Source organism: Notolepis coatsorum, assembly GCF_963971535.1.
Source record: "Notolepis coatsorum genome assembly, chromosome: 6".
Taxonomy (NCBI): Eukaryota; Metazoa; Chordata; class Actinopteri; order Aulopiformes; family Paralepididae; genus Notolepis; species Notolepis coatsorum.
Genome location: NC_140170.1, coordinates 170,889,781 through 170,902,429, shown reverse-complemented (window position 1 = coordinate 170,902,429; position 12,649 = coordinate 170,889,781). Strand labels below are relative to the sequence as shown.

Genomic DNA, 12,649 nt, shown 5'->3' with positions numbered 1-12,649 from the left:
CAAAAACACTTCTCACTGAGTTTTAAGCTAGGCTCGTGGTCCGTATCGGCTTCCATTCATTTGTGCTAAGCTAGGCTAGCTATGGTTGCTAATGGGGCTTTTAGACTCTTAAGTATTTTTTTTCTTTTTATCCAATGTTGGATTTAAACCTTACTGGGTTTAAAGAGGAATACAATTGATTTCCATGATTTAAATGTGTTTCTCTATGCCCTACATCTCAGTTTGTATTACCTGATTTCTCTGGATCACTTTTAACCTATAGACCTTTTTCAGTGGAATTCTGTTACTATGGGAACAGCTTGTTTATTTCCTGTCAGCTGTTGCATTTGTAAACATTAGAACAGGAAATAAATGCAGGCCCAAGTAAAAGTTAGAAATGGTCTATAGCTAGTTAGTCCCGCCTCCTGTATATGTGATGTCACACGGATCTGCATGTCCATCAATCACATCATGGATTCGATGTCTAGATATGAGCCCAAAGGTAAAAAAAGAAAAAAATTCGAAAGAACAACAAATGAAATTCTCTCACCATATTTGATCTGGGCAATGTCTCCGACGACGATCTCAGCCACGGGGATCTGGATGACCTGCCCTTTGCGGATGACGGTGAACTTCTGCTCCTGTTCGATGCGGCTCTGCAGCCCGCGGAACTGCTTCTCCTTGGACCAGTCGTTGAAGGCCGTCACCAGCACCACGATGATGACCGAGAAGAGGATGGCGGCACCCTCTATCCAGCCGGCCTGCGCCTCGCCCTCGTCCTCCACGCCGGATGCCGCCTGGCCGCACACTGTCGGGTGAGGAGGAGGAAGAGGGACACACGTCAACCTTCGTGACGGAGAACGGACCCCCGCAAAAGCCCGGTTTCCTACTTAGCGATGTTGTCGATGTTCGGTGACAGTATTTTCTCTGCGGCTCTGTCCAGTTAGCCACAAAACCAATGCAACGTCAATGGGGCCAGGCGTGAGTCTGTCTGCTAGAACCTACTCCACGGAGTGCGATTTCAGCATTTATTTCAGCACTTGTACAGACTGGAGCATGGCCCCATTCACTTTGCATCGGTGTTGTCGGTCATTAGCCAGAGCTGCCGGTATCCAGTATGAAGAACTGAGTGCTGAGGAAGAAGCTGTGCTGAGGAAGGACTCCACCGATCGGCACGGTGAATCATCGGTGAATCATTGGTAATTATCAATAATTCTGAACTCCAACTTTACCATCTTTAGGTAAATACATGTTAAAACATTGTTAATCTGAAACTTTAAACAGACTAATATGGTTCTTTGTCTTTAAAGGGATAGTTCTGGTTTTTGGAACTCTTGCCCTATTTCTTACCAACGATGATGTTGATCCGTAATGAGTCCTTTCTCAGCACAATCCATGCTGTTCCTCATACCAGCTCTGGATAGTTAGCCACAAACCAATGCAAAGTCAATGGGGTCGAGCTCCTGTCCCTTACAAGCTGACCGAGGCTCCAGTGCATCCCCTACCATGTTCCTGCTGCCCATGAACATGTGAATTAGCATTAATATCAAGTAGCCGACATTGACCTTTAAAAACTCATCTTGTGAGTCAGCCGTTGTTGGTGTCCGATGGTCATTTCCAATGTAGAGGAGCATGTGCGGTACCTCGTGCAGTACCTCGTGCAGTACCTCATGCACTACCTCGTGCACTACCTCGTGCAGTACCTCATGCAGTACCTCGTGCACTACCTCGTGCAGTACCTCGTGCATTACCTCATGCACTACCGAAAACGAGATATTGTATCTCAATGTGGTTATCCCAGTAAAATAATTTCAATCTACCTTGTGGCTACATACGCTCCTCTACATTGGAAATTAATTGAATGCAGCTACGCTACACTTGTCTGGAGTTGGTGGAACTGCATCCTGAGTCTCAGTGAGTGGCCACTGCTAACGAGCAGAGAGACTCGCTGTGGAGACGACAGAGGGAATCAACATCCCAGCCTTATAGACGACAGAGGGAATCAACATCCCAGCCTTATAGACGACAGAGGGAATCAACATCCCAGCCTTATAGACAGAGGGAATCAACATCCCAGCCTTATAGACGACAGAGGGAATCAACATGCCAGCCTTATAGACAGAGGGAATCAACATCCCAGCCTTATAGACAGAGGGAATCAACATCCCAGCGTTATAGACGACAGAGGGAATCAACATCCCAGCCTTATAGACAGAGGGAATCAACATCCCAGCCTTATAGACGACAGAGGGAATCAACATCCCAGCCTTATAGACAGAGGGAATCAACATCCCAGCCTTATAGACGACAGAGGGAATCAACATCCCAGCCTTATAGACGACAGAGGGAATCAACATCCCAGCCTTATAGACAGAGGGAATCAACATCCCAGCCTTATAGACAAAACACACATCACCAGGGGCTGCTGAAGACAGATCCAATTTGCAAGTCGTGCCGACAAAAAGTGACTGCCGAAGGGTCCGACGCATCTGTGCATCTTCGAGATCATACTTCATCCCTTTTTGCCCCAAGTCAAAGTAAAGAATACAAAACAGCAAATGCACTTAGTGGCACAAAACAGGTGAACTCACCCTGGAGCAGTTCACTGTACTCTGTGCGAGGTGACGTTTCCATTATTTTGTGGGGATAATGTTATTACCAGCTATGAGTGAATGAGCCTCTCTCTCACTTCTTCTCGTCTCCTCAATTCTCACCCCCTCACCCCCTGTTGAGTCCTTTTGTCTGTTCCGCTTCTCTTGTTTGTTTCTCTCTTCCTCTCTCTCTCTCTCTCTCTCTCTCTCTCTCTCAGGCTGAGGTTACACCTTTCGTATCATCTTCGTATTGTTTTCTTATACGCATCGCCGCGTATCGCCGCGACGTCATGCGCCTCGAGTCACACTTTCGTTTTTTTTCCGTTTTTGTCAGCCAAGCACACTGATGTAGTACACTGCCAAAGCAGTAGGTGGCAGTAGGTGGCAAACATGAAGGCAATTTCAACCAATCAGAACGAATGTGCCAATACACTTCCTGGAAGCTCCAGCAAAGAAAATGTCAACAAGGCAGGCGCCTATGCCGCGCCACCATCTTGCTCAATGCAGCAATTCTTTTTTCAGCAAAGCCTAATAAAAGTGCAATAAACAAAACGGATACATTCACTGTGTGTTCTGCCTGTCATTTGTTGATGAAACAAAACTAACATCAACACAAGTGACCACCAAGAGCGGATAGTTTAGGCTAAAAAACGATCGGTAGCATTGTAGCATTGTTAGCTCACGCTACTTAGCCAGCATCAAAACTGATGATATCGCGAGCTATCAGTAGTTAGATAACATTAGAGACAACGCTGTGTGTATTAAACAATGGTGAATAGATGACTGGGCCATTTTGTTTAATGCTTGTTAAGTTGAAAGAGGAACTCTGAGCTAACAGGGTCTGAATCCTGATAGCTCACGTTAGCCAGCTCATGCAATCGGTAATGCCAGCAGAATGAATGGATGTAAACTTTATTTAACATATTGCATATGGGTACAATACAATACGGCTCAATACAAACAATTGTTAAGGGAATGCAGACTGTTGTAGCTTGGACTGGGGTCCTTATAACAATAACTTGACAACACACGGAGCTCTGTCCCAAACACACACACACTGTACACAGGAAGGGCACGCAGATGGTATCTACTGCGCATGGGCGTTTTCGCAACAACTGCTCCGTGTTGACTACACGCTGTATTCCTGGCGTTTTTTTTGCGTATCTCCAAACGCAAACACAATTTTGCGTTTCAGCCGTATCCACAAAAAAACGCCAAAAAACGCGTTTCTGTGTAGATAGGACATGATACGTCGTCAAAAACGTATAAAAAAACGCCAGGAATACACTAGTCTAACCTCAGCCTCATTCTCTCTCTGTGTATACTCTGTCATATTTTATAATAAAATGGCGATTCTAAAACGATTTGACAATAATCGTGAAAACAGTGTAACCACAATATTTCCTCACACAATAATCGTACCACCAAAATCTAAAATCGCCAGATCCCTAGTAGTGACGACACATAATGTGAGAAAACACTGATGGTTTTGGGGGAGGGGGGGGCTAGCAGTCTGCTACCACCCTGTTACCACTCTGCTACCACCCTGTTACCACTCTGCTACCACCCTGTTACCACTCTGCTACCAGTCTGCTACCACTAGGGATGGGTACCGAATTCGGTACTTTTGAGGTACCGAACCGAAACACGTCGGTACTACCGAGTATCGATTCAAGTGAGATACAAATTTTTCTTTTTTTTTACCTTTTTTCTTTTCATGTCAACGTTCACACGCACAATATGTGCTTACCTAGGATTTGACTTGATTCAACAACAAAGCAGTCGGAGCAATGGTAAGCCGAAAACGGTCGAAATTGTAGTTATTTGAAGTTTTTTTTACGACTGAGGTAGGTAAATTAAATTTCTTGAGACTAAAGTACAGAAAAAAGGTACCGTTGGGTACCGGTATCGATTCACAGGTACCGGTACCGTATCGGTTCAAATGTGAAAGGTACCCATCCCTAGCTACCACCCTGTTACCATTCTGCTACCAGTCTGCTACCAGTCTGCTACCACCCTGTTACCAGTCTGCTACAACTCTGCTATCACCCTGTTACCACTCTGCTACCAGTCTGCTACAACTCTGCTACCACCCTGTTACCACTCTGCTACCACCCTGTTACAACTCTGTTGCAACTCTGCTACCACCCTGTAACCAGTCTGCTACAAGTCTGCTACCACCCTGTTACCACTCTGCTACCACCCTGTTACCACTCTGCTACCAGTCTGCTACCACTAGGGATGGGTACCGAATTCGGTACTTTTGAGGTACCGAACCGAAACACGTCGGTACTACCGAGTATCGATTCAAGTGAGATACAATTTTTTTTCTTTTTTTTTACCTTTTTTCTTTTCATGTCAACGTTCACACGCACAATATGTGCTTACCTAGGATTTGACTTGATTCAACAACAAAGCAGTCGGAGCAATGGTAAGCCGAAAACGGTCGAAATTGTAGTTATTTGAAGTTTTTTTTACGACTGAGGTAGGTAAATTAAATTTCTTGAGACTAAAGTACAGAAAAAAGGTACCGTTGGGTACCGGTATCGATTCACAGGTACCGGTACCGTATCGGTTCAAATGTGAAAGGTACCCATCCCTAGCTACCACCCTGTTACCACTCTGCTACCAGTCTGCTACCAGTCTGCTACCACCCTGTTACCAGTCTGCTACAACTCTGCTATCACCCTGTTACCACTCTGCTACCAGTCTGCTACAACTCTGCTACCACTCTGCTATCACCCTGTTACCACTCTGCTACAACTCTGCTACAACTCTGCTACCACCCTGTTACCACTCTGCTACCACCCTGCTACAACTCTGCTACCACCCTGTTGCAACTCTGCTACCACCCTGTAACCAGTCTGCTACAAGTCTGCTACCACCCTGTTACCAGTCTGCTACAACTCTGTTACCACACTGCTACCACCCTGTTACCACCCTGTTACCATTCTGCTACCACCCTGTTACCACCATGCTACCACCATGCTACCACCCTGTTACCATTCTGCTACCACCCTGTTACCACCATGCTACCACCATGCTACCACCCTGTTACCACCCTGATACCACCCTGTTACCACCCTGCTACCAGTCTGCTACCACTCTGTTATCACCCTGTTACAACTCTGCTACCACTCTGTTACCACCCTGTTACCACCCTGCTACCACTCTGCTACCAGTCTGCTACCACCCTGTTACCACTGTTACCACCCTGCTACCACTGTTACCACCCTGCTACCACCGTTACCACCCTGTTACCAGTCTGTTACCACCCTGTTACCAGTCTGTTACCAGTCTGTTACCACCCTGTTACCACCCTGCCACCACCCTGCCTGAAATACTAATCTAGGGGAAACACTGGCCTCTGTGACATGTATTCAGCTTTATTTTCCACAGAGCAGATAACAGTGGATTCCAGTGAGCCTCAGTCAGCTTGTACAGACAGGAGCTTGACCCCAATGGCATTGATTGTTTTGTGGAGCTGGAGCTAATATGAAGAGAGTAGCGTGGATTGTGCCGAGAAAGGATTCTACCAAGTAAGCTAATGCTTGTGCATCGACTACACGACTAAGTATTTCACACCTAAACCTCCCTCCACAAACCACAAACCACTCTGGACTTACTCTCGCTGTCGCCCCCTGGCGGGTGGTAGAAGGACAGGCCCAGGGAGATGATGGCGGCGATCTCCAGGATGATGAGGGTGACATCCTGCAGAGCCTCCCACACCAGTGCAAGGAAGGACTTGGCCTTCTTGGGAGGGATGAAGTTCTTCCCAAACAACGTGTGGCGTTTTTCCAGATCCACAGGGTTTCCAGACAGGCCTGCGAGAGGGAGGAACGCACGTTAGACGAGGCTTGTATTCAACGTAGGAGGCTGTCTAATGATGATTGACAGGGCTAATAATATCGAACGTTATCGAACGTCACATGAAACGTTTATGAAATGGTACCAGTGTGATGGTGGTGACATACGTGTGCTTTTAAATAAGACTGCAGAAAGGGATTGACTGATTTTGTATTTGCAGGCGCATACGGTGTGTGTTTTAGCTGATTAGCTCAGATCACCTTACTAAATGTCACTCACACTGCCACTGATGTTGAAAAGGGGTGGGGACCACTCCATGAGACATGAAAGCTGTTTGAACGTTGCCTGGTATAATGTATAATAATACCATTGAAACCATTGAGTAGTTTTACTTTCACTATCACTCTACTACACTTGTTATTATTATCTCCCAGTTGCTTCCTGTTGCCGTGTGAATTTGAATGGCTTGCAGCAGAGTAAAAATACAGTAACGTTAGCGAACGTGAAGGTCTTGGTCCATGTCTAGTTTAAGTCTAAGTCTAAGTTTTATGGAGTATATTTCCACCATCAATGGCCGTGTGAAAGGTAGTCTGAGATCTACCAAAACATACACATTATACACATGAAGTTAATTAAAGACAATCTCTGGTAATGACAAGTAGTCAGCATTAGACTGGTATGGTCCTTCAAACCACGTTCTAACAATAAAACAAATTGCTATTACACTCTCCTCTTTTGTAGCTGCCTTAAAAGTCAAAGTAAAGGTCCCCGACTAATATCCTGAAATGTGTGGTCCTGTGATCAGACCGTGGAAAGCAGCCGTATCAAAGGAAAGCTAAGTTCCCAGTTCTCCCTAAACACCAGCTCATTGGCAGACCTAAACACCAGCTCCTTGGCAGACCTAAACACCAGCTCCTTGGCAGACCTAAACACCAGCTCATTGGCAGACCTAAACACCAGCTCCTTGGCAGACCTAAACACCAGCTCCTTGGCAGACCTAAACACCAGCTCATTGGCAGACCTAAACACCAGCTCCTTGGCAGACCTAAACACCAGCTCCTTGGCAGACCTAAACACCAGCTCCTTAGACCTAAACACCAGCGCCTTGGCAGACCTAAACACCAGCTCCTTGGCAGACCTAAACACCAGCTCCTTGGCAGACCTAAACACCAGCTCCTTGGCAGACCTAAACACCAGCTCCTTGGCAGACCTAAACACCAGCTCCTTGGCAGACCTAAACACCAGCTCCTTGGCAGACCTAAACACCAGCTCCTTGGCAGACCTAAACACCAGCTCCTTGGCAGACCTAAACACCAGCTCCTTGGCAGACCTAAACACCAGCTCCTTGGCAGACCTAAACACGAGCTCCTTGGCAGACCTAAACACCAGCGCCCACGTCGGCCCCCTGCCGCCACACAAGCTGCTCCGCCGACGCAGCCAAGGTGTTTGACTTGTGCCGTCGAAGCGCTGCGCTGCCAACGAGGTCGGCTTTGCATATCGTTCTTACAAATCTAACTCTCTTGAGAGAGAAGGTTCACCTTGCCGACACCAACCGTTACAGAAAACAAAATAACAGGTTTGGCTGCATATGGGAGTTTGCATGTACGTTATTATTACGTTATTATGGAAATCCAAGGGAAATAACATGGCATCTAACCAGAGTGCAAATGTAACAGTAAAGTGGAGTAACAACATACAGGTGATTAAATGTGATATATATATATATAAATATAACAAGCTACTGAGTAAGATATGCTAAACTGATGTATGTACAGTATAATTATGTACAGTGATACAAGTCTAAAAGTATTATATGGCTGTAACCCATACTGGCCAGTGGTATGACTAGTAGTAATGTAGAGTATGTATGTGATATATACTGTAAATTAGTATATATATATATATATATATATATATATATATATATATATATATATATATATATATATATATATATATATATAAACCAATCCCATAGAATCAAGAAACCAATCTCATAGAATTAAGAAACCAATCCCATAGAATCAAGAAACCAATCCCATAGAATCAAGAAACCAATCCAACTGTGCTAATTGGTGTCACGCCGGGCATCGTGAAATAGATTCAATACTGAGATTGTCTGCTATGACCACAGCAATAAGCAAGACGAATTTTTTTTGGAAAGTGTCCACTGGAAGTTAAAGACATTTTGGAATCCCCCCCCTTGAGAGTAATGGGGCAGAGAGAGACACATAGAGAGAGAGAGAGAGAGAGAGAGAGAGAGAGAGAGAGAGAGAGCAGGAGAGAGAGACAATGATCATGATGGAGAGGGAGAGAGAATGATAGAGCAAAGGGAGAGAGAAGAAGAGAGAGATAGACAGAGAGAGAGAAAGAGTGTTAGCTCCTGCCGTGTTCCTTTTCTCAGGGCCAGCCGCTCTGCTATAGCTTCCTGCCCTTAATTAACACAAGACACCCACACACCACCCCAGCACCTGCCAGCTAGCTGCACCATCCTCCTAACCAGCCCTGCCAGCTAGCTGCACCATCCTCCTAACAGCCCTGCCAGCTAGCTGCACCATCCTCTTAACCAGCCCTGCCAGCTAGCTGCACCATCCTCTTAACCAGCCAAGCCCAGCCAGGTGGTGACACTGGAAAGGGGGGTAGAATCGGTAGATAGAGAGAAAGAAAGCAGAGATAAGACAGGGACAGAGAGTGATAGAGGGAGACAGCAAGAGAGACACAAAGAGAGAGTGAAGAGACAAGGAGAGAGAGAGACAGGGGGAGATAGAGACAGAGAGAGAGAGAGAGGGACAGAGAGAGACAGAGGGAGAGAGAGAGTGAGACAGGGGGAGATAGAGACAGAGAGAGAGAGAGGGAGGCTTTGTGGACAAGGGGTGACATGACGAGATAAGGACAGATCAAAGGGAGAGGGATGACCAAATAGTAAATAAACTAGTCAATAAACTACTGAGAATGTCTGAGCAGCAAAACCTTCCCCCTCACCTCAAAATGGGAGGATATATCAATATGCAAATTGGCAACAATCACTTGTTGATATTTACCAGGAATTCCAAGTCAGCAGCTTATACTCTTTCCTACACCTACTCAGCTCTTAAAATCCTTTAAACCCACAAAAGCCCTAAAAGAAAAAACTTCTGGGTTGCCATGTTGGTGAACAAATAAGTCCCCTTCCATGACCCTGGAGGCTGCTTTAGGCCCCGTCCACACGAACGCAGGGTTTTATGTAACCGTGATTTAATGTGCGCAGTTGCACTGTTCGTCCACACGCATCCGGGTTTTTGGAACAGTGCAACCTCATTTAAAACCGGAGTCCAGGGTGAAGTTTTTGGCGCATCCCGGTTTCAGTGGTTGCGTGTGGACATAGTAACCGAGATTATTTCCAGTGTTTATGGCAGAGCTGTCGCAAGTAGCGTTATATGAAAATGATTGTAACAAACGATATCGGGGGTCCCTGATGTAAACAAGACGAAAGTATTTTTCTGGTCTGCATCCCCTTAACAATTGTTTGTATTGAGCTGTATTGTATTGTACCCATTCTGCAATCTGTTAAATAAAGTTTTCATCCATTCATTCTACTAACGTTAACGTTACTAGTACAATCAATAGCGAGCGATATAACAACATTAACCAGACTGCTATATCAACAATGTTTGTGTCCAGCAAGCTAGTCCAGCAAAAACGTTAAGCATTAACTTATGTTGGAAATGACAATTATCTATTAATTAATGATGTGATGATTAAAGTATTTCCACTCTATTCCACGATACCAACGCCTCACCAGCTAACCACACGTAAGTCAACAAAACCAGCGATCTTTGTACGCTAGCCGCAATGCTAACTATTATAATAGCAAATCCCAATCACATTAGCACGTAAGCTAACAAAATCAGCTATCTTTTTGTGAGACTAAACTCTCGCTCTTGGTGGTAAATTGTGTTGATGTTGGTTTTGTTTCATCAACAAATGAGGCAGAACACACAGTGCATCCTTTTTTGTTTATTGCACTTTGTTCTTGCTGCAAACAAATAATGAATGCTAATGTGCATGTTCAAGCCAGGCAGTTTAAAGATGGCGGGTTTCTGTTTTGTGCAGGACGCCCCGTGTAGCGCAATGATAACGTAGTGACGCGTTCAACCCTTCTGATTGGTTGAAATGGCCTTCATGTTTGAACTACATTGCCACCTATTGCTTTGGCATTGTACTACATGTACATTACATCAGTTTTACAGTTACCGTGAGTATGCGGTTATTTTTTTTAAACCACCCGTGTGTACAGAGGTTTATTTTTTTGAAAACCTCTGTGTCAAAAATACCCGTGATATGGGCCTTAGATTGGTTGCCAGATTGGATGACAACCCCCACCTTTAATTGCAGTTACCCTGATGAAAAGCCCCACCCCTTTTCTATTGCAATATATTTGATACAGGACAGTCTTACTGGTGATCTGAGATGAGACCAGTTGTCTCATGGCTACAATATCCAGTACAGTCTTACTGGTGATCTGAGATGAGACCAGTTGTCTCATGGCTACAGTATCCAGTACAGTCTTACTGGTGATCTGAGGTCAGTTGTCTCATGGATACAGTATCCAGTGCAGTCTTACTGGTGATCTGAGGTCAGTTGTCTCATGGATACAGTATCCAGTGCAGTCTTACTGGTGATCTGAGGTCAGTTGTCTCATGGATACAGTATTATTATGCGTGTAGGCTCTTTGAGGCCCTCACTCTGCACTGTGTATTCTCTGCTGTGCTCAAGGGGAAACAGCACGGTTCCTCTCCAGGATTAGTTTGTTGGAGTCAGATTAATTCTGCAGGTGGTGGAACGTGCAATAAATGCGAAAATAGGAATTCACTTTCACTTCTTAGTGTGGGTGCGTTGGATGTGTGTGTATATGTGTGTGTGCGTGTGCACATGTGTTTGTGTATATGTATGTGTATGTGTGTGTGTGTGTTTGTGTGTATATATGTATGTGTCAGTGTGTGTATATGTGTAATGTGTATGCGTTTGTGTGTCAGTGTGTATGTGTGTGTGTCTCCTGTCCACCTCTAGTCTCCTCTCATTGGCCCCATGTTGACTTGACTAACTTTAATGTATTCTCTGCCAGTCTTTCTTTCATTACGTCGTCCCCCCACACACACACACACACACACACACCCCCTTCCACCCCTCCTGGTTGTCTGAGTTGACTTCAGTGTGCCTACATATGGCAGCGCATAAGGTAACAGTGCTAGCCAATTCACAATTTCTCGCCTCTCCCTCTCTCTGAACAATTCCCCCCCAAATAAATTCCTTCCTCCATCCCTCCATCCATCCTACGGTTTACTCTCATCACTTTGCTGTTTTTCCTTCCGTCAGTCAGACGTACAATAGGTGTTATAAAAAGGTGAAATAAAAATAATAATGATAATCAATACAAGGAAAATCATAGATAGCAGAGACAACAGGGCATGACCAACGTCTATAAGACAGTATCATCATATTCTCAAAGATATCATCATGAATTACGTCTATAGAGACAGTATCATCATATTCTCAGATATCATCATGAACAACATCTATAGAGACAGTATCATCATATTCTCAGATATCATCATGAACAACATCTATAGAGACAGTATCATCATATTCTCAGATATCATCATGAACAACATCTATAGAGACAGTATCATCATATTCTCAGATATCATCATGAACAACGTCTATAGAGACAGTATCATCATATTCTCAGATATCATCATGAACAACGTCTATAGAGACGGTATCATCATCATAGTATCAGATATCATCATGAACAACATCTATAGAGACAGTATCATCATATTCTCAGATATCATCATGAACAACGTCTATAGACTAGGGGTGGAACGGTACGCATTCGAACTGTACACCGTTCAATACAACCTCCACGGATCGGGGCTGGGCGATATGGCCTAAAAATAAAATCTCAGATTTTTTATTTTTAAATCCGATTTACGATTTTAATCGATTTTTTTCTCTTGAAAACTAGAAACGCCAAGGAAATCATTCAAATAACCTTTGTTTTTATTTGACACAAAAGAAAAGGTCAAACCAAGATGAATTTCCCTATTGGGATTGAAGTGCAAACCTAACTTTCACCAATCTTCACTTAAAAAAATTATAATATATATATATATATATATAAAAGGTTACTCTTGATCAAACAAAGATGAATGTCCCTATTCAGAGATTAATAGTATATATAAAAGGTTACTCTTGATCAAACAAAGATGAATGTCCCTATTGGGATTAAT

General features: G+C 44.2%; 1 protein-coding gene across 1 annotated transcript in view; it reads right to left on the bottom strand.

Moving 5' to 3' along the window:
• atp2b4 (ATPase plasma membrane Ca2+ transporting 4) overlaps positions 1-12,649 on the bottom strand; it is a gene marked incomplete at its 3' end in the record, with an annotated part of 262,124 nt that overhangs the window by 106,289 nt on the left and 143,186 nt on the right. Inside the window, exons 3-4 of the mRNA XM_084315824.1 lie at positions 6,197-6,394; positions 530-787 (exon numbers count right to left, since the gene is read on the bottom strand). Of these exons, the coding sequence (XP_084171950.1) occupies positions 530-787; positions 6,197-6,394 (456 nt within the window). The remainder of the gene's footprint in view (positions 1-529; positions 788-6,196; positions 6,395-12,649) is intronic.